Genomic DNA, 23,631 nt, shown 5'->3' with positions numbered 1-23,631 from the left:
ATGATTAATTCATGTAAAAACACATGAAAACACGAGTCTTCAAACGGCGCCTCTTTCCATGTGAGAAGAGCTGAGCCTAAATAATGAAACGTTAAAGCAGGAGGGAGGACGGAGGCGTTCACACGGCAGAGATCCTCAGGTGTTGCAGCAGAGTTTAAGCAGTAACTCACCGGGAGACTCAGGCAGCCGTATTTATAGGCTTTAGTCCACCTTATCATCTGATACGTCCACATGCTTATAGAGAAGCGTCTGTCGAGCTTTTGTATTCCGAAATGTGTGCAGAGGCTGAGGAGACGTTTCGTTAGTCAGATTGTGGATTATTGCAGAACTTGACTGTGGATAGAATATACTACGTACTCATTTAAAAATACTGTTCTTCACTTCTTTCTTTCTTTCTTTTCTGTGTTTTCCTTTCTCCCCTAAGATTCCACCTCTGGCCTGATGAGTTATGTCCCCTCAGAACCAACTCTATTCAGGATGACAGTTTTCTACATAAACAGTTACGTGAACTATTAAAGTGTCCTCCAGCAAAAAAAAAAAAAAGGCCCCAGATAAGAAATTCACCTATGTTAGAAACCACTAACATAAAGAAGCCATTTAAAATCATTGTGTTAATTTGGCAAATAAACTGATTAATCCTCAAAAAGTATTTCATTTATAAATTTTAATAAATCTTTTCTATTAAATGTGACTTTCCTGATTCCAGCTGAGTGAAAATGTACAGAAATCGTTTGTGGTGATAGAAGGTCACAGGTTGGATTCCTTCCCATGTGCCTCTGAGCACAGAAACACAGAAACCCCCAACTGCTCATTCACTGCCTGCTGCTCTGAACTGGGCAAAAAAAGAAACAAAACATAAATCATATCCAGTCGGTGCCTGTTGTTTGCGACTGTATCAAACCACAACCTGCAGCAAAACAACATAGATGGAGCCGATGGAGACCTGCCAGTCAAAACTTATTTAAGTATATTAAATATTAAAATCAATAAAGGCTAAATTCCAGTCTGCATGTGACTCACTGTCACACTCTCAGACTTACTGGGACACTTGAATAGAACAGAATCAAGTCAAACTATCTGCTGACAAAATGAGGAAAATGTTCTTAACAGAAGTAAAACGATGCATTTTTATATTTTATTTGTAATTGGCTGTTTTTGATCAACTAGAATAGAAACTCTAACAGACTGAATCATGTTAAACGTGATGAGAAAAGAACCTTTTCCGCCAGAGTTCTTTCCAGTTTCTTGATGCCTTCTCATAGTTTAAAGGATAAATTCAGTTGTTTTTAAGTCTGTCCTAACATCATATCCACATGTCTGTGTGTGCACTGAAAGAGTTTTTAATAACTGTCATCATTCTTCCTGTCCCAGTGCAGAGTTCAGTCAGTGATGCTTCAGATGTCTGGGCTGGACAAATCAAAAGGATATCCTCCAGAAATCGTATTTTTAGTGTGGAATTCCCTCTTTGTGATTCGCTGATTTGTGTTTTGCTTGCTGAGCTGCAGCTGAGTGAAGCTGAGGTAGGAGCCTCAGTGTGGCTTTCCCAAACAGATAATCTGACAGTTGCACTCAGGTGTGCGCGGCTGACAAAGCAGGTAAAATCGGAACCTCTCTCAGTCTTTCCATGTGTAAAAACAGAGTGCAAAGTTATAAAGATCTAAAAATAAAAATCACACGAAATACACTCATTGACATCTTCCCGTTCCTTAGCTTCAATATTTAAATTCACAGTTACCAAAAACGCTAAAACTGCGGGGCATTTTAAAAACATGCCTCTGATGCTGGACACTTTGAATCTTGGTCACTGTTGCACGTGTTCAGTGTTAAGCTTATTAATTTTCTATCTTCACATGCATTCACTGTAATCCCAGCCCTCATTGTTTTCAGGGGCCCAGTTATGTTTGAATTTGATTACCTCGCGCCCGGCGGTGGATTACGGCCTGCATAGGGGCCTAATTGTCTCTGGCACACGGAGCCGAGGCCGAGCCCACATTACCTTTTATGTAAACAGCCGGGCAGTGTTTAGTCCCACTGTTCTAATGGCCAGTCATTCCTGTGAGGCCATTCCAGTAACAGTGAGGTAATCCTCCTGAGTCGTATAAACACGGATGATCCTGATTGATTCTCCCGCCCGATTGATCCCAGCTTTTAGCAGCTTTTTAGTCTAAGCAAACAGCAGACAGCAGGTTCTGCTGCGGCCCTGAAACGTCTGAGCCCAAAGACGGTGATCAATCTGAGGGTCGGGGGCAGCCTTTGGGAGCATCTGACCAGCCAAGGTCTCAATCATCAACATGATGACAATACTCCTCTGGTGTCCTGTGGCGCTTAAATGGTCTGGATTGTCATCACTGCACAAAAAGTCTACGTTTAATACAAGGGCACTTCTCACTGTTTCACCTTTGTGTCTAAACCAAACTTTAACCTCGGAGTTGTGACTTTATCTGTTAGGGATGCACCGATCCACATTTTTTACACTTCCGATCCGATCCAAATACCAGAATTTTGATATCTGCCGATACCGATACTATTCCAATACCAGAGCTCTGTTTGCTTTAATATTATTATTATCATTATTGTTGTTGATTTTATATGATGCTGTAATAAATTTTCTCTACAGGCAAGTGTGATATGTACAAATGTAAGCATGTATGTCCCAAAAGGCAACTTGAGGGAAGTATAAGGTCAGAAAAGAAAGTCAGAAAAACAGGAAATCCTGTTAACAGTCAATATTTATTAAATTCAAGAGATACCCATAAAGGGTAACCTCCTCTTAGACTGCCCCTCTCCAAATAAAATAGAAATAAAAATGGCAACTTGATGTGATCAGCATAAATTAAGTATACTGGCTCTTGTAGCAGAAACAAATTAAGGTTTTTCAAATCTCAAACATCCCGAGGGGCGGAAGCTCACTCACGGTTCATCTTCTTCCTGCTGTACCTGGAAGGGACATCAGTCTGTGAGTAATATATTGTTGGTGTGTGAATTACCTGTATGACTTACCTGTTATGGTGTCCCGCGTTGGTATATCGTTTGTTTAAAAGTTAAATATATAAAATAGCGTGACCGATGCTAATGCGCTAGCCCGTCAATGGGATTCTCCATATTATGTTAGCATTGAGCTAATCTCTACTTATTAGCACTTGTAGGTCGCGACGGAGCTTCCGCCCCTCGGTACAACGGCTTTGCAAACATTGCAAAAAGTTGGTTATCCACGGTGCTGCTCGATGCTCGCCTGCTAGCTGGCTGCAAACTGTAGAATGAATTTCCTGAACAGAGGCTTATCTCAATAAGACGCTGAGTAACGAGACACGCTGCCGTTTGCAGCCAGTTAGCAGAGCAGCCGGCAGGGAATCACCTGTGGAGTCATTTCAGCAGACAACATTAAAGCTCAGACATGGTTCATGGATCGGAAATCTCCGCAGGTTGTATCCGTGAAAAATGCTGGTATCGGAAACCGATACCGATACTGGATCGGATCGGCCCCATCCCTACTATCTGTCAAAAATGACTTCTGTTTGTTCGGAAGGGCGATTACCATCATCGTATATGGTCATTTAATTGGGAAACCTATTGGTTGTGCTGCTTGTGGAACAGTCCACTGAAAACTTTTTGGCTAATTTCGCAGCTCAATTTATAACTAGTCTGGTTTAGCTAATTAGTTTTAGAAGTTCCTGCCTGTGCTTTGATTAGTTTTTTACATGACGGCACAATCAATTTTCACTCCTGTGAATTAAAGCTGACCACAGCTGCTTCCCTCCATACAGGAAAAAGCTACAAACTACAAAAGCACTTTTCAAGTGTGTGTACAGGTGGTGAGCATTAGCATATATTTACATTCTGTCTGGGTTTCCAGTGAGAATGGTCTAAATCGTGTTTCAGAGGCTTTGATCCTCTAACAGCAACACAATCCTGGTGGAAATAAGCTGAGCTGAAAACATTCTCAACACAAAAATGGTAGATAACATCTTCTATACCGTACTGTTCATAACATACAGAACACCAGAACAAAAGAAGTCAGTAGATTCACTGCAAACACACTTTTTCCTTCCAAAAAAACACAAGTCTGTTCCTTCAATCCCCAAGCTCATCTTTGACAGTGTGCAGGTTCCCGGCTTTCATACTTTCACTGATGTAGACAAATGAATTAGTATCAGCATTTGCTTGTCCTGCATGTATGGGTCAGAATTAATGAGCTGTGCCTCAGATTGTTGTATATTATTTTGCTCCCGGAGTCCGTTCGTGGGAGTCGAATAACTCGAGCACGCTCAGCTAGTGTGTACATATTCTTTGGCCACTTAATATTTTAAGATGGTTCATCAGGCTTTTCTGTGGTGGCTTGGCCGGGGCTTCTGCTCGGGCTCGAGAGGTCAGCCAAGTTCCCTTCATGTTCATCAACCCTGTTCGTATGTGATTTACAGTGTTTATACTAATGCTTTGTACAAGAATGAAGACATGCCCTGCAGCGCGAAGAGGCCATTTTCATCTACGCACAAACAAATGACTGCCAGCTGATTGTATTGACTTTAAGCAGTGTTATGTCAAAAGTGTCACTGAATCCACAAACACATCGTGGGTCGTCCCCCAACAGCGCTTCCCACCACCATCAGCAGCCCCTCTGGAGCCTCGCCGACGTGTCGTCTGCACCGTCCAAGATCTGCTGTCGGCCATGTTGTTCCCACTCAGCACTGACGGACTCTGAGCTACAGCAGATCCCCATTTTCCCTGAACCTTCCCTCTGTCAAAGCTCAAAGCTCTTCTCTGAAAGACAGCCCTGAGAGATGAGAGGCGGGGAAATGCGTCTGAACTGCAGCGGAATGGCACAGGAGCTTTAACTTCAGGCTAAGATAATAAATAAAGAGCTCTCGCAGTAATTAGCAGGACAGGGACACTGATACTTGTTTGTTGTCGTTTTTTTTTTTTTCAGCTTGCTGTCTCTTGGCGGAGCCACAAAGCAACACCTGTTCACTTGTAACAGACACACCACCTGTTAGCATGGAGAGGGAGGGAGGGGGTGTGTGTTGGGGGGGTGGGGGGTCTGATCCACTGTTAATAAGCATTGCTGTGCGGGGAGGATCCTGAAAGACTGAGAATCATGATTGTTTGTATTTGCCAAGTTACTGTGGGTTCAGTTACAGATGATACGTGGCCAAAATCACGTGAAGGTGAAAAAAGAAAAGACGACATTCAACAAGTGAAATACTGCAAACAAAAAGGCAACAAGGGCAGAATCTGTGCGTGAATCAAGAAGACAGGATTTTGTCCTGATGACACTGCAGGAGGAACTGCTCCTTTCAGAAGAAACCGCTGTATCCCTGTACCCAGTATGAAGAAAACCCAGACTTATTTTGAGTTCCAGGGTGCTGCCTCTTTTAAACAATTATTAAAATGATATTAAGAAATATCGCAGAAAGTAAATGGTATAAGTCTAGTGTTGAAAAATACTGGTGCCTGCTTAGTGACAGAAAGCGTTGTTCATAATTCACACAAGGGATGATGAGAAGTCAGAATAAGTTCAACGTCCGAACTTTCAGTATAATAAAAATGAGTGAAATCGTCATTTTGTTGTTGATGATGATGATGTTGCTGCTGCTGATTTCATATTGTCCTCACAATAAAGTTATTAATGAACACTGTGCAATCGTGTGATTTTCCTTCAAGGGGCAAAAAGTATAGATATCAACGAAAAAGTACCATAAACTAATGATATGGTACTGAAAGGGAAAATGTTGGTACCGCCCATCCCTGGTGTGAGGAGAGTGAAAAAGGAGACCGCGCATCTGGCCAGTTACTGTGTGAATTAAGGATTTTCAGTTTCGGATAGTTAATAAGATTGTCAGATGCAGCAGCCCCGCGATTTCATCATCAGAAAGATGTGGGCGCTGGCTGTTCAGCCACCTGATAACCAGTCTAACACTCCACACACAGAAGCATACTAATGTTTGTAGTTTTGCTTTTACTTTAACAGTCACAAAAATCAGTCTGCCTTAATTTACCCAGAGCAAATTAGCCCCTGTGTAACATCAGCTTTGTGAAACACAGACATCTGAAGTCTACATGATGGATCTAAGCAAGACTCAGTCCATCTTACTGAAATCAGCCCTACAACGTCAGTGCAGACCAAGAACAGAAAACCGTGCATTACTCCACAAATGGACAAAACAGCATTCAGTGCACTCACAGAGCACGAGTGAACACAGCAGTGGTATTTGTCCTGGACCAGCTTCTGGTTCCCGCAGAGCTCGGGTCCAGTTCCTGAAGCTGAGGAGGAAAGGTAAGCTGGTTGGATTTCAGGTGATGAAATGTCTCCTGTGGAGGCTTATTGAAGGTCCTCAGCTCCCAGTGAAAACAGCTGACAGCTGCTGATCGCAATTCTAAACTTGGATCTCATCCAGCAGAAAGGAATGGAGCTGAGGCTTGTCCTGATAGTGTGTTTGTGTGTGTCCTGATAGTGTGTTTGTGTGCGTCTGCTGGAATTTGACTTTGTGACATTAGCGCAAAAAAAAATAACCGAAATACTTGAAATACCATTCTTTGCTGGTTTAAATATAAATGTGAAGCACTTACAAAATGTGTATTTACAGTGACACTTTATTACAGGCTAGAAAGTGCACAAAAAATATAAGACTTATGACATTATGAGTGTCATTTAAGCCGTTTTGGTTCTGGAAGTAAAAGCTATCTCGATGACTCTCCTCGCTTTGTCTGTTGACTGCAGTTAGGGGTTAATCAGTAGAGAAATGGTGTGGCATGAAATGACACACGAAAAACAAAAAAATTCATAGTGAAATGAAACTTCTCAAATCATTGTCTGTGAAGATTCTCAGTCATTCAGGTCGTGGTATTTCCAAAACTAATCGAAAGTTGACTGGACTTGCTTGAGGTTCTTGTCTGTCAAAAAAAAAAAAAAAAAGAAATCTAAAGGTAAAAGTAGCTCACCTTGTTACATCAAACTGTCAAAAAAATGAAAAGAAAGCTGCTTCTTTGCATTAACTAAAAATTTCCAAATTGGGGCTGAGACATAATGAAGGGACGGCTTTGGTACAGCAACCTTTCAGCTCTGCTGAGACAGATTCATACTCATCAAGTAGAAATCAAGGCAAGATGTTTTAAAGCAATAAGATAAACCTACTGCAGACATGAGAATACAAATGGTCCTCATCAGCAGGCTGACCTGCTCTTTCAGTGGAAAACAGGTTTTAAGGCCCCAAGATGAAGATGCAGACGTCTACACCTACAAGATTTATTGCAAGAAAAATTACTTTTCCAAACTGGAACCAAAGAACAACAACAAGTTCTACTTCTATGTAGAGTTGATCATTTTTTACTTCTCCTGAATCTCCAGAAACTTTTTTGTAACTGGTCTTCAAAGACTCACGATGGTACATCAGTTTTTCCTCTCAGAAAATCCCTCCTGAAGATATTTACACATCAGGCTTAGATCTTTTTCCTTTAAGTGGTCCCTGGGTGGCCGCGGGACGGAGGACAGAAGATGAATCTGGTCTGTTTTTTCTCACAGGAAACAGCCGCGCTGAGCAACACTGATCTTCACTAATCCATTATCCACCTCTGCATCTGGCCCACCCCTGGGCCGCCATACGTCTTCATTTGGACCTTTCACTGGGCCTGAACACACACTTGAACTCCCAGAAAGTTTGTAATACACACACACTTTTTTTTCTACTTATAAAGGTATGTTTTACGTCTATACTTTCACTTGAAGGCCGTACTCATGTTGCTGCTTTCACTTAAGTAAATGTGTTGATTACTTCTTACACCACTGCCTGTGTCTGTCTTTCTAAACAGGAGTGTAATTAAGTCAGATTTTAAAAGACAGATTCTCAGCAGTGTCAGAAAGATCAGCTCCGTCTAGTTTTACCCTGCATTTCCTCTGCTGTGAAGAGAGGGTTGTGTGTTTGTGTGTGTGGTGGCGTTGTGAGCTTTAAGTGGACGGTTGTAAATAAGTAAGAATGTCCTCTGCTGTTTTAGCTGTCGGGCCGGAAAGACGGATACATGACGGGCCAACTCTCAACCTGAGCCCTGCACGGAGCCGGTCGGCGCTCCAGTCATTACCGTGACTGATAAAGTTGGCCTGACTTTCATGACATGAAGCCCCCAAGAAAAACTGTGTGCCATGGCTGTTATGGAGATGTACTTCAAAAGTAAGAGGGGTCGGGGGGGGGGGGCGCTCAGCTGTGGAATGTCTAACAAAGTAATACGACCACATTTAGAGTCATCAGCTCCTGCTGCATTAAACACAGCCACTACATCATGGATGTCAAGCTGCAGCCAACCTGCTGCAAATACTGTCAAAGACTGTGCAAGTTAACAGGTGGAAAAATGTTTCGGTTACAAAACGTTTAAAGCACAAAACTGAAGTTTAAGCAGCAAATTCGAAAATTAGAATTTTAATGGATTGAAGGGTTGTCAGCAGAATCACAGTTTTCCAGGTTTGATACTGAACAATTGAGCTGAATGATGAACTTGGACATTTTCTTTCTTTAAAATACAATATATGTGATGCAAATAAAGTTTTTAAAATGCAGCTGAACTGCACTGACATAAATTCTGTCTCATCGCTTCACAAAATTATCAGAATATTTGTGGCTGAAAAGTTACAGCATCTGCTATGATTTAAGATTGATGCATTGTTTTTGTAATATGCTAATTTAAAAAAAATTAACACGTACACTTACTGTATATCTTCATTTATTATTTATTGATTTTAAATTATCTTTCATTACAAAACATAATAAAATGCTTTGTGCTCATGTGGGACAGATGCAATTATTAGATTAAAACCGTTTAATGTAAAAATGTACAGGGCATATTAGCACATTTATGAACTGGAAACTTTACAAAATATATTATAGCAAATATTATAGTAATAAATAATAATAATACAAAATAATAATAATAATAATAATAATAATAATAATAATAATAATAATAATAATAATGTAAACTTGTACAAATTACCAAAAAAAGGGAAAAAAGAGGCCTTGATTTACTGTTAGTAGTAATTTTGGAAGCTTTGCATTGGACAGTTGTAGCTATGAAACTGGCAGCTGAGTGTATATATACAGTGCATACAACCTCAGCATGGCTTATTAAAATGTCAAAAAAACCCCCAAAATCTTCAAAACAGAGACTGAGACTGAATCAAGAGAGAAAATGGGAAACAGTCAGAGGCAGCTGGCTAATAGTCAGCGATAAGGCTCTGCCCTCATTGACCCACACGAAAAACTAAGAGTTTATTTTGCCGTTTCAATAGCTGGGTTTCAGTCAGGTAATCATGATGACGCACGTAGGCGGAGCGTTTGTCTTCGCCAGGGTGAGTGTTTATTCTTACACTGGTTATGTATAGCTAGCAGATAGCAATAGCGGCTATAATGTCAACAAACACATCTTACAGTGATACAAGGGGGTTTATTTGTCAATTACATAGAAATACTAATGTATGACATTACAGCGAAATAGCATTTGGACTACTGAGTCAACGTCCCCTAAAACGCCAGGGCAGCCTAAAAAGTCCCAATGAAGTCCATATTAGACTACCGGCAACTTAATAATTATTACTATGTAAATGAGCATTAAGCGACAACCTAATGATATAAACACAGCCACAAAAACCAAGTTAGCTAGCAAACATACCTTTGACGAAGTGGTCACTGCAGACAGGGGCATTAGCAGACTGCTCCTCCGGACCGCAGACGTAGGTTTAAGATCCACCTTTTACGGCGTTGTTCTGTAAGTTTTTTTTATATTTCTCACCTTTGTGGGTGACTACTTTTGGTACCCTATAATAGCTTTTTTTCTTTTTCTCTATTGGAACGATTTGAGCACCGGTAAACTACACAAAACTGGCATTTTCCACACGGTAGATTCTCAGTGTGTCATTCGGCTAAAGGCTGAAACACTTCCTGCCCTCTATCTGAATTTGGCGCCCTCGCGCCGCTGCGTCGTGACGTCACGTGAAACCCACCTATTTTGAATAATATTGTCCAATCAGCAACCTGTATATCATTGTCCAATCAGCAGCCTGAATATCATTGTCCAATCAGCAGCCTGAATATCATTGTCCAATGGGAGGGGCTGGCTCCAACGTGCTTTCGTCATACGCACCTATGAAGTCGCGTTCACGTTCAAGATCAACATGGCTAGCATTGCAACTCAGTCGTGTCATTGCGGGAATTACCATTCTGTCGTCGGAGAAATCAGGATAAATTGGGTATCAAAGAATTAGGACCACCCAGACCAAATTTAAATACCAAGCAGGTGTATTCAAAACCGGGGAAAACCTACAGCCGCGGGGTTTCACGGAGCTGGTATGAGCGTGGCTAGCAAGATGCGAAGTAGCTAACGCGCTGTTCTGCTGCCTTCTGATTCACCCGGATGGAAACACAGACACCGCCTGGACAACCACGGGTATCACCGATCTTCGGAAGAGTTAACATCGCCACACAGTTCGTTGAGAGCTACATGATCGCTGTGTGTCGTCGCAATGATGAGGTGAGCAAGAACCGCCATATTCTAGGCCGCCATATTGACTGTGCCAGATTCTGTGGCTTGAGTTAGCCTTGGAGGCAACGATGAAATCGAGGGGTCCAGCAACCCCGGGATTTTTCGTGGACTGGTCGACACAGTGGCGTCGCTAGACGCGGTGTTTGAGAAGCACTTAAAAACGGCCTTGTCACTGTACTCTCTAAATGCTCAATTGTTGTATTGATTGCACATTGCCAGCTGAATATCACTGTATATACTGAATATGCTCTGTGGTGGTTTCATTTTAGTTTCAATATGGCATCATTCTCTTAAGTGTGTTGCCATGGTTACTGTGATGATGACTGTATATAGAGTAAATAGGTTATGCCAACTTCGGCTTCAGTGCTGCACCTAAAATAAAATGTTGTCAGTGGGATTGTTGTGATTAATTGTAAAGCAGGTCTTTTTTCACTTTCAGAGGTAGAAATGAGGCAAACGAGTAGATGACAATGTATCTGTTGATGGCCACAGTGGAAGTGTTCATCGTAGAACCAAAATAATTGTACTCAAGAAATTAACTATATGAACTTGATGTAGCTATACAAAACTATAGTACCATATGTACAATTCATGTCTGATGCTGCCATCTAGCTAGTGGTTGAACAGGAAGGGTGACCAGAAAAAACAAATTATACAATGCAGTGTACCATTGTAAAGTGACTTTGGTTATTTTACCCGTAGAACGGGTCATCTTAGCCATCATTGCAACAATTGCCCCTCCTGAGAAATTTGTCAGGAGGTGCCACTGAAAACAGCTGAGAGTCAAATGGCAGACTGAGAGAAATCACTAAATGATTTCAGTGTTGTTTTTGTTTTGTTTTTATCTGAACAGTAACACGTTTGTCTCTTTGGTAAATTTTCCAGAGAACTGAACTGATCCGTCCATCCGGACTCTTCTGTACACGGCAGAAAAGGATTTGAGGCCGAGAAACAGGTGCAACCTAAATATCTAACCTCCAGAGTCTTCGCCTTCGCCACGATGTGAAGAATCCAAGACTCAGTCGTGCCCCGAAAACAGGTAGAGTCCCAGAGAGAGAGAGAGAGAGACACCCTGTCACAGGCATGTGGACACGGGGATCATCTCAGAGTGGACATGATGTGTAAATTTGTCCCTGTCAGCAGACCTGTAGATTGAGTGCATTGTGGGTCAGAAATAGTGCATATGCACGGGGGACTGTGCTGTTTGTGTATATTTAGAACTCCAAAAAATAATGATGTGACAGCGATATCCTAATCAGACGGCAGCAGAAGGAGCTGGCCTTGTGTAAACCCTGGATTATGACTTTAAAACAGATTGTGATGTGTGCGAGCTGGGCTGCGGGCCAGGACTCGCTCACTGTGTGAAATCGATACTTTTGATCTGAACTTTTTCTTTCACAGCCTCGTTAGCTCGGCTGTCTGAATCCTCTGTGTGCACGGGGCACCTCTGTTTGGAGCATTCTGCACAAAGCAGACGCTTAAAGGACAAAGTTAGTGGCTCCTGTTACGTCGTGACTTTTGGAAACCCATTCTGAAGATACATTTATCTAAAAATGTTTTTTTTGTGCCACTAGAACTTGGCACTGTCTGAAAGAAACTAAACTTTCAATAGCATATCCACTGACAGAAAACCTGGCTATATCGTATTATAACTCTCAAACTGATATACAAATCAAACTAGCTGAATATGCAGCTTATCTGTTATTAACAGTTATTGGATATCAATATCCAAAACTCTAATTTTGTACCAAAAACATCTTAAATTCACATCAGTAACAAGTCAAATGTATTTTCTGTATTTGTATTTTTTTCAGCTTCAGGTTTTAGTTATTACTTCTTGCATGTATCACTGTAGGACACATCACCTCCCTTCACAAGTCAGAACCTTATCTTTTAATAGTTTTAATACAGGTGTATGCAGGCCTGTCCACTGAGGGTCCCTCCTGTGGCGTCGCTCTGTCAGTCTTAGTCTGAATCTAAAGGTATGTAGACCCAAATCAGCTCCTGTGTTGTTCAGCCTCATGATAACAACAGGTGTCATGAGGTGGTCAAATTACCTTTGCACATTTAGCCTGCTGATGAATGATGTGAAGGTAATTCAGAAACGCAGGAAAGTCTGGGTCTTCCTCGCAGTAGGTACCAAACCCTTTCATAGCCCGGGCTTTCTCTGTTGTTACAGATGCCAGCTTTTCAAATAAGAACTTCTTCTTATTAGCGCCAAGTTGCACATCGGCAGCAGCTGACAAAATTTCTGTCGTAACTTTTATGGTCCTTGAATAACATTTCAGCCACAGCAGTTATTTCCTCCTTTACCATTCACTGCTGTTGAAGGGCTTCTTGTTCTTTGTTAGGATGTGTGCCACTTTAAACGAGGCCTCCATTGGCACGTTGGCCTTCTTCGTCAGGTTGCTGATCTTTTTAGCTTTGTTTTTAGCTCGTTCACCTTTTGGCACACACACACATGTGCCATTTACGATTACCAATAGTATGTTTGTGGTCTTTTCATTGCCCGGCTATTTGTGGTTCTGGTAGCGGTGTTATTTGCAAGCTAGATTAGCTTGCTAGCTTGCTAACATCACTGCATGCCACCCTCACTTGATAGAATATTTTGCAAATAAAAAATGTTGTAAAATATCTGGTTTTGCAGTACAAAATCCTCTAGATTTAACTACATCATTATTCAAAAGTTTTTTATGGTTGTGTTTAGGCGCTCAGTAACGACGGCCATGTTTGCTGTCAAAGAAAGACACTGAATCTGTCGGCGGTTTCTTTACCTGCTTGCTCACTTTGCTGCAGATCACAGCGTCAGCTAAATGCCTGAAATGTAAAAATGTAGTGTGACCGGGGCGGAGGGCCAAATGGAAGTGCCAGCTTAGCAGAGATATAAACTGTCCCACGCTGCTCCGCGCTGAGTGATGCAGTGACAAATGTGCTGGGGGGGGGGGGGGAGTTGGGTCACAAAAGGGACGATGACACAAGCAGCAAAGCATGAGGGCACTAAATATCACAGGAGTGTGTGTGTGTGTGTGTGTGTGTGTGTGTGTGTGTGTGTGTGTGTGTGTGTGTGTGTGTGTGTGTGTGTGTGTGTGTGTGTGTGTGTGTGGAGGGAGAGAAGGGTGATGGTTAGCAATGCCTTCCTCTCTCCTCGATCACATGCCTTCGTGGTGAGATTGACCTGTTTGGATTGCTGACATGGGAGGTGTGTGTTGATGTGAGATGAGATGTAACGTGCGGACATGTGCACCGGTGCTGTAATTAATCATCATGTGAGCATCAGGGGGCCGCACCATATCCACTCCCCTCAACCTCGACCTCTTTTATGTGGTTTTTTATCTTCTTCTAGCATGTGTCACTGCGTTCTCACTGCAACTCTGTGAGCTTCAACACGGATCAGATTAAAGGGGTCCGTTCACCCAAATTTACAAAAAGCACATATCTTACCCCACTTATGCCAAGTTCCATGACAGTTTTGTGCTGAGGTTTGAGATTTAAGCTGCCAACCCAGTTTCAAAGTGGGAGGATCTCCAGTTTCCAGGAGCTGTTTTTTTTTCCCACTGTAAATTCCCATTTCAGAGTTTTCTTTTTATAACATCCTCAGTTCAGACGAGAGCTGCAGCACATTCAGAGTTTTGTTTCAGCTCGCTGTTGCTTGTAACAGACTCTTAAGCCCAGTGATTAAATGTTTCTTTGGAATCAAAGCTGCCGTCTCTCCTGGTGTTTTTATGCGCAGACTTGTACCTTGACTTTCTCTTAAAGACCCGTATGTTTTCCAATGCTTATCTGCTTATCTAATGTTTATTTAATGTTTTTGCATTGATGATTCAAGCAGGTGAGAGTCGTGTCCATCCAACTGTCGGTGACCTAACATTGTCTGTGCCCAGACTAACTCACACTTTGCCACTTTATACAAAGGAGATAAATTAAATTTTCTACTGGGAACATCTCTTTCATTTCCTTTTCAGCAGTAGATAATTTACAAAAAACACTTGGGAATTGTCTTGATTAGTCACGATATTGTGTTTTGGGGGAAAGATATTTTAGAATTTTTTAAATATACAAATATACAGTTTCATTACTGTGAGTGTGACAAAATTTAATGCACACACTGTATTTGAGTAGCAGGTGTTTCTCACAGTTTTATGTATCATATAACTTGGATGCTTAAATCAAACATATCTGCATGCCAAGAAATCATCCAGTAAATTCAAGTTGTATTTAGTCCTGTACTTTTCCTGCATGGACTACTTTCAGGTTGGTGGGTTGCTCAGAATAATATTGAGATGAAACATAAAAGTTCATTCTTCAACTTGCAAAATATTGTTTCCACACAACAATCCCAACTCGAGCTCCACCTGGATTATTTTACTAATCCAGTAATAATATCACTGATGAATCTCAGACTTTAACAGCAGATGGAGTTTGCTCAGTTGTCATGGAGAATGATCTGTTGACATGCAAGCTCAGTAGCTGCTGTGCTGCTATTTCATCCATAGCACTTTAAGGATTTTTTTTATTTGTGCGAGTTTAAAAAAAAAAAATCCTCTCACTGATGAATACTGGAAAAAGTAGAATTTCTGTTTCAGATTAAAAAAAAAAAAAAAAAATTAAGATATGTCATATTCTAAAATCAAGTAAAGTAATTTGAGTGATCACAGTTTTAAATGACTGTTCAGAGCCTTAACAGCTGAAGTCATCCAGCAAAACTGTCTGTGACCTTTGACCTTTAACTAGCTTTTGATATTGATGATCCACAAATTGCACTTAATGTTTGTTTTTGTTTTTTTTACATCCAGTCCTCTCAGAATCAGTCCCACAGTTTCTCCTGATTTATAAATATTTCAACATTGCAGTAAGCATGTCTTTATTTCGGTGCCTGTGATTTAAACACTTTTAGTCATGGTATGATTCTGGTGACTTGTATGAAAATATAACCCTGAAATTTTATTATATCATATTAACGCTGAGCTCCTCTGTCGTGCAGTTTGCATATCCACCACTTGGTGGCGCTGTTGAACCATTTTCCACCTTTTCTCTCTGTTTCCTGTCCTGACGTATCCTCCACACGGTTCTACTGATTTTTTTTCTTCTTTTTTTTTTTTTTTTTTTAAATCGTGCAATTATGTCATTAGCAGTAACTAGTGATAAGTGAGCCACAGACATCCCCGCACTTTTATCCTCTTTGTTGTTTATAGAAAATACTTTAATAAGAAAGCGGTCTGCTGATTGTGTGTTTATACACATATTCATCATGATTTCATGAGAAACCTTTTACAGATTAAGGCCACAGACGGCTGGTGGACTGTTGTGTTTATATTCAGCACAGAGTCTTTGTTGCTCGTTATCCTCACAGGTGACAGGTGAGAGGAGTTTCTGAAAACCGGAAATACAAGACCTTCCGTCAGGAATCAGGTGATTTATCTGAAGTGTTTGTGTGTCCTCTGTGAACTGAGCTCAGCCGCTTGTCTGCCGTTTTATTTATTGGCTTCAACAAATGAAAATAGTCAGATATGTTAATTAGAAATTAATCCCGAATGCAGACGAGCTCTGCGTGTTTTACTCCGACTCTGATTAACCGACAGTCATTTTCTGTGTTTTCAGCTTTGCCACGAAAAATCTGAGACGATAAGAAATGAATTTATCGCCTTTTTAAAGCTTTATAAATAAAAATACAGGCCTCGTATATAAAACCCGTTTTAGAGGTTTAAACTGTGTAAAACGTCGGAATAAAATTATCTAAATTAACCAACCTCTCAGGAGAAGATTTCATTAGTCCGTCTTCTTATTTTATAATAATAATAATAATAATAATGATAATAATCCCGTGAGCTCGCGTTGGTGCACACATATTTAATCGGAAATTATTACCCAATAACCATATTAACCAGACTTTTTGTGCTATATCAATTTTATTATTATTATTATTCTTTTTATTATTCCTGTTTACAGTATGTAGTGATTGTATTTTATTAAGACTGAAAGTTGGCACTATATCAAATGTACGTCTTACATTAAAATAATCAAAAAATAAAATTAGGTTTAAATTTATACACATTTCATATTAAACTAATATAAATAAAATACTGGTCTAGTTTTATAAAAGCAAAATGAAAACTGATGACACTGATAATAAAGGATTTTTATATTTCAGTTCCAGTTAAAAAAAAAAACAAAAAAAAAAAACAAACATTAAAAAAAATCCAGGAAGGCCAGAGTTGAAAATAAAGCTATTTTATTGTCAATGCATTCAACATGATTAGATAAACTATCAAGTAGTAAATTTCCGCAAAAGGAAGAAACACTGAAACTATTCCCCACTGACACAAAATATTACACTTTGTATTTCAAATAAAACAAATTATTTACATTGTAGTGTATAGACTGCATCTTAAATCAATATTATTTAATATTACATGCACTCTGAAATATAGTCTGACATAATATCCCCAATTTGTGTATTTGTGTCCATATTTATCATAGACAGGAAAAAACTTGCTGCGTTGCAAACCATGATGTGTGACTACATTTGTATTTCTTTTCTATGCTTGCATTTATATGATATAAAATACAACTTACTGTACATTTACACATATTTAAATTTTCCCTTATTCTCAAACTTTTAAGTGTTTCATAAATAGATTCATTTTTGAAGTCAAAACGCATTTGCATACACCCAAAACATGACAATTTTTACAGGGGAGAAAAAGTAAACAGACCGAAAAAGAATTAATTAATTGAAGTCCAAAGTGAAAACAAGTGCAAGGGGTGTTTTAGTATTTTCATGTGGCCTATCTCCAGTCGGAGTGCTTAAATCCAGGCAGGGTGACAGTCCCTCTTTGTCAAACAAAAGTTCCTCCATCATCAGTCTTTAAAAGTCAGTTATGAGAGGTCATGTGACGTGACAGGTGATGCCGCTCCCGGAAGGACTCGTTGCAAATTGGGCACTTGAGTTTCTCCTCGCGCCGCCGCTTGACCAGAGGCTCCATGGAGTACTCCTTTTTGTGGTGGGATCGCATGTGGTAAACTAAGTCCGAAGTCATGCGGAAAGAGGCATTGCACTTAGCGCACCAGTTCTGTGCCGGTAGGCAGAGGGAGGTGAAGGAGGGCGGCAGGAGGGTGAGTGCCGAGGGCATTTGAAGCTGGATAGGTCCGGAGTTCTTGGGCCAGAAGGCGGTGGCATAGACAAAGGGGTTCTGCTTGGCCATGCCACCCGGCACGGGGCAGTTGGCACCCAGTTCTGCACCCTGCAGCTTGGCAGCAAGGTGGTCCGCTTGGTAGAGTCTGGTGGAAGACATGGTGTCACCCACCGCTGGGTGGCAGTCCAGGAGCTTGGGTGGCATCACCAGTGGTGAGATCTGGGAGAAGGAGGAGCGAGATGGCTGACTAAAGGCGCTCTTCCTCTCTCCACCACTGCCACCGCCTTGCTGGCTAACGGAGGTGAAAGCACTGCCCATGGGCGAGGTTTGGGGCGGCTGGGTCTCCGACAGCACCTGTCTGATGTTGAGGTGTTTCTCTGATGGGTTGCTGCTGGGTCGACCTCCATCTTTGTTTTCAGAGTTGGAGCTCTGGAGGTTTTTGTTGCCGCTGTGGTGCTTGTTGAGGTTCTGGGGCGATTTCTTGACCTCCGTGAAGGCGCTGCGCTTGCCCTCCCTAGGTTCTGTGGAGCCTGATGGGGAGAAGGACCTGTGGTTCTCCTCCAGGCCGTAGACTCCTCTGTAATTTTGTGCAGAAGTTGCTAGCTCGTCTTTAGACTTGGTCTGCGGAAGGCTGGGCCCTCGACACTCCCTGTCCTCTATTTCTGAGAACTTCCTCTTTCCCGAACTCTCGCTGCAGATCTCGGCCTCCTTGTCGCTCGGGGGGCTGGTCCGGTTGTTCTCTAGATCCCTGGCCAGGTTATGAAAGTCTGTGGAGGGTTTGCTGTTGTCCTGAGGGCTGCTGAAGCCCTCGGAGCGGCCCAGCTTCGGGCTGGTCCTGGTCGGGGTTGTGTTTGGTCGCTCTGTGCTGCTCTCTTTGCTGGGCTCCTCGTCAGCCCCTGTGATGCTCTGCAGTCTCTTTGTGCATCGGAACCGGAGATGGGCCAAGAATGGGAACTCAAACTGGAACCGCTGGCTGCAGTCTGGACACGAGTGGGGCGACGAACCTGGGAAGAAAAGACGGAAATTAGTTCTGACAAAAAGAGACTAACCTAAAAATTTCCTGCTCTAAATTTTCTCTAAATTTGAATTGAAAATTTGACATTATCACAGATCATCCAAAAGGATGCGAGAGGATGCATAGTTTAATATGCAAGAGATGACATGTCAGATGTAGTAATAATAAAATTAATTCCAGAGCAAACACATTTCCAAGGAAGCTTCAGAGCTAAAATTCATGTGGTTATCAAGTTCAACTAACACAGTAAAAGAACAAATGTTCTGGTGGTTGAAGCAGGGACACATCAGTCTGTTTTCTGTCCAGCGAGGACCGACTCACCTTTGGTCTTGGCCGGCGCTCTGCTGGAGCTGAGCAGCAGCAGGTCGATGAGGTCTTTGCCGTACCAGACCAGCAGCTCCTCGTCCTTCTCGATCCGGCGGAGTGAGCGGTAGAAGAGCTGGCCGTTCTTCACGTAGGCCTCCAGGTTCTGTTCCTCTTTGTCCCGGGCGGACTGGACCAGCCGCAGCCACATTAAGCCCTCTGAGGTGCTGTTGGCCGCTGAGGTGTCCACCTGCACAACACGTACAAACAAATTTAGAGTCAGTACTTCAGTGCAACTCAATTCAACAAAATGTTTTTAATTTCCCTTCCTCAAAATCTTATTTTTTTTTAGACTGAAAGAAATGAAAATATAGCAAATAAGTACATTAAATCTCACCCAACCACCTTCAGACCAAACATGATTAACTATTATTATGACATGTAGCTTTTTTTTGTTTTTTTTTTGACAAAACAAATGCATTTCCAAGAGAAATAAAATTATGCCTGTGCATTAGCAGATCCTTCCCTCATTGTTGAAATAATAACATTTTTATTAAATGTTCATTAAAGCCATTCAACGTGGCTTTAATGAAATCACCTGTGATGGTGGGATATTGTGGCAATCTGTAGTAAATGGCCCTTTTTTTTTATTCAATGAACACAACACAGATCTACCAGCATGGTAATATTGTGGTATTGCTGCTCATGGTATTTTTTTTTTTTTTTTATAGGACGAGGGACTTAATTTATAATAATACATTAAATGTACTTAGAGCAAGAAAAGCAGAAAAGACTGAAAAGAAAGGACTGAATAGACCTGGTGAGATGCCAACTGGATTTGAAAACAAAATATTAAAACACTGGCAGAGAAATGAGAGGAAAATAAAAATAAAGAGCGACTTACCCTGAAGATGTAAGGTGCTGTGCGTTTATCGGTGGATTTCAGAGCTATGAAGGCGATGCTGTCATACAGCGACGTGTGGCTCAACACACAAGGCCCGAAAATAGCGTTTTCTGGGATGTCGCACGTCGTGTAGACGCTTGTGAAAATGTCTGTCAGACACTGCTGGACCGCTTTGGCGTCCCCATCCCACACCAACTTCTGAGAGCTGGACTCCTCCATTTCACACACTGCGGGGACACGGAGAGGACACGAAACATCAGAGACCAGGACCCAAAGACTGTAGGAGATCCTTCAGGGACACAGTTACCAACTACTGCACAGACATCCACTGTTACTGTACCAAAAACGTAAATTTAGTCTTTCTTATCTCAGTACTTTTTTTTTCTTTTTGGTTTATTTTTTTTAAATCAGCCGTAAATTTGGACCTAACGTGTGTAAACTGGTTTGTTTAGTGGTTTTTCCCTCCGCTGTCCCTGTTGGTAGGAAATAAATCTCTTCCTAGACAGATTGGCTAAACCAGCTGTCAAGGGCGTCGTTTGGGAGCCCGGTTTTTTTTTTTTTTTTTTGGCCAGGCTTTCTAATTAATTCAAAGCCCGTAATAAGTGCATGACGGCATCACCTTCAGCATATTGATGATACGGTTTGTCAATTAGTGACAAATAAAAATGAACAAGATCATAGTTCACCAAAAACTGGCTAATAATAACAATACACATATAATAATAATAATAATAATAATAATAATAATAATAATAATAATAATAGGCATTATTATTATTAATATTATTATTATCATTCATTATTATGAGTACTAACATTACTGGTAATATAGCATTAATATTATCCTTAGCAGGCCTCTGTGGGCTCCCGGTGCCTGATCTGTTCAGCTGTAATTGTGACTGGCGACATTCAAAACGAGAAAATCCGATAATATTCATATAATACTCTTATAATATTCCTAAAGTGACTTATAAAGACTCCGTGGTTCTCAGGAGCGATTTCATAACGGCATCATCGTGCTTTACAGCATGTTTGTATTATTATATACGGTTTAATATTTATCTAATATCATAAGTTTCTAGTTTTGGTGTGAGATGTCGAATTGTCGAAAGTCGGAGGCCTTTTACAAAGTCACCACGGAGCTGTTTTCCCTCTGAAAACAGAAAAATCTGAATAAGTCTCCCAGCAGGAGCTGGTGGGGTCTGTGCATGTCCAATGGAGAGAGCATGTCCAATGGGTTTCAAGTGGACTGTCAAAGTCAGTGATTCCATGTCAGCCAACCTTTCTCTCCTTTCTACAAGCGGCAGCGTATGTCGCCTCATTACCATAATCCACCACTTTCCCCTCTGAGACTGTAATTAAAGCAGCACGACCAGTTAATTATTTCTTTTCTCCCTTTTCTAACCGCTGAATGCGTGTGTTCAGGCGGCTGCGGCTCCTTCTCTCCCTCCTCTCCTCTCCTCTCCTCCCTCGGTCTCTGCCGTTAAATCCGGTGCGCGGAAAACCTGCACCTGATACTCACACGTTCAGCCGCGAATCAGGTTCACGTGGCGGTGAGAACCAAAAAATTCAACAGTAAGAGAATTTAAAAATTAATACATAATAATAATAATAATACTATAAAAATAATAATGGCGCTCAGTGTCGCCAGAGAGCTCTGCTCTTAATCGCGAATAAAAAGTAGAACAGGTCATTGATAAATTGTTGAAATGATCATATTCTCATACTCTCGGGTTAATTATTGTTGCACGGAGTATTTCTAACCCTGAACATCAGAAAAGAATCAATCTCACCTCTTCAGTTGCTTTTTTTTTTTTTTTTTTTTTTGGAGGGCCTACAGCACGACTGAGTTCAAGTCTCATTTTAGCCACTGTGCGATTCATTTTGCTGTTTAGTTCTCCTTTGAAATGTTTATAACATGCAATAAATCACTCAAACAGCTTTAACCGTGACACAGCTTGTGCAAAATGAAGTAAGCGGTTAATCAGAAAAATAAAACAAAATCCACAGTTGGACGAAAAGTTTGTTTCCTTCCGCGCAAATTCGGGAAACAACCTGACTTTTGCGCATCCAAACGATTCAATTCGGAAATGAACAGGCTGATATTAACAACTACACTCATCATGATGAGGATGACTACAGGGAACAGATGATCGATCATCTGTCCTTCCCCGGTATCGGTTGTTGTTTTGTGGCTGCACGCGCAGAAAAAGCGAGGCTCTCCTCTGATTTGTTTAATAAAAATGAAAAAAAAAAAACCTGATTAAATAATCGAGAGCAGTTCTTAATACAAGTCTTTTTTTTTTTTTTAAATCCCGCTGATTTGGAGCATGTATACCTTCCTAAGCGGCTCAGCAGCAGCAGAAAGGTTCTCCGTGGAACATTTTGCGCACGGTGCAGTGGAGAGTCTTTCCAAAGCGGCTCTCAGCGCTTCGCTGCGAGCCGAAAAAATTCTTTCCGGCACCACAGAGGAGCCCTTTATGTTCAGAGGAACAGAAATAGTCACTTCATAAGGAAGAAAGCCACACAAAATATCCGATGAATGATACGTGTCACGGCCAGGCTCAGATAAGGAAAAAAAGAAAGAAGAAGAAGAGATAAAGAGCGGAATGTTTGCACATCCATAAACTGCAGGAAAGCAGACACCCTCCCATTCAAACCCACTGCGGGTGGGGTGGGGCTGAGCAGAGATGGGGGGGTGTTTAACCCATCTGCTAAAGCCGTGCCAGGCTGAAAACTGTCCTAAATCAGCGCTGGGACTGAATTGCGGGTTTTGTCCGCGGCGCTGAAACATCTGCGTTTGGGGGTTTTTTTTTTCTGTTTTCTTTCTGCGCCGCTTTCAGCACCTGCAGGATGTGTGTCTGCATGTGCCGCGCAAAACAAACCCAGACACCGTCCCCTCTCCTCCTCTAAAACTATCCACACCACACACCAGCTTTGCATTTCACAAACCTACCTTTCCGTCGATGAGGAGGAACAATAATCCACAAACGAAGTGTGAGCGATGCTGTGAATCAAAGCCCGTTTGCACCCCCGGAAAAAGAAAAAGCCCAGAAAACAAGCAGGGGGATGTGGTGACGGTGATGGAGGTGGTGATGCGCTCCCGGTCTGGTCCGTAGTGTCAGTACATTCCCCCCCCCCCGGTGTGGTGAAAGTGACAGTGCTGCTGCTGCTGCGGATACTCGCCGACACTGGCAGTGACCGAGCGGGGTAGAGAGAGCTGCACGGATACAGGGAGACAGAGAGAGAGAGAGAGGCGTGCAGATGGGGCCCGATGCTCTGGCTGACTGGCACACCGACACACACTTTTTGTTTGCGGCACATAATCTACCCAATGAGGCGTGTCACTCTCCGTCTCCTCCCTTTAACTCTTCACTGGCCGACTGTCATTTGATGCGATTTATGGACGTGCAGGGGGATAAAGGACCCCCCCACACCCCCACCCCCACCCATTATTATTGTAATTCTAATCACAATAGTTGGTGGTTGTATTAGAATAAAGTGGCATTTAAGGAGTCGGATGTGGGAAAAAAAAAGCAAGGAATTAAAGTGCAACTTCAGCTGAATGAGACCCAAAACATTCCTTCTCTTCTTATTATTATTGTTACTATCGTAGTAATATTATTATAATTATTATTTATTTATGAATTTATTTATTCTGTCATAAAGCCTCACTTTGAACCCACCAAGTGAACATTGGCACTTTAGGCACAGTGACGCTCAGGATGTTGATATAAACGTGTGCTAATTAAACG

The 23,631-nt window shown here is 41.6% G+C and overlaps 1 protein-coding gene across 1 annotated transcript; it reads right to left on the bottom strand.

The window, feature by feature from the left end:
- Positions 1-16,884: 16,884 nt before the first annotated feature.
- Positions 16,885-23,078, bottom strand: prdm8b (PR domain containing 8b). The gene is made up of 4 exons (XM_041042742.1): positions 22,833-23,078; positions 19,877-20,103; positions 18,991-19,222; positions 16,885-18,658 (listed from the first exon to the last, which is right to left on the bottom strand). Exons 2-4 carry the CDS (start codon positions 20,093-20,095, stop codon positions 17,394-17,396), a joined length of 1,716 nt encoding a protein of 571 aa, XP_040898676.1. The 5' UTR covers positions 20,096-20,103; positions 22,833-23,078; the 3' UTR covers positions 16,885-17,393.
- Positions 23,079-23,631: the final 553 nt, after the last annotated feature.

The sequence above is a fragment of the Toxotes jaculatrix genome, chromosome 7, assembly GCF_017976425.1.
Source record: "Toxotes jaculatrix isolate fToxJac2 chromosome 7, fToxJac2.pri, whole genome shotgun sequence".
NCBI lineage: Eukaryota > Metazoa > Chordata > Actinopteri > Toxotidae > Toxotes > Toxotes jaculatrix.
Note: the sequence above shows the minus strand (reverse complement) of the source record. Positions and strands in the feature narration are given on the sequence as shown.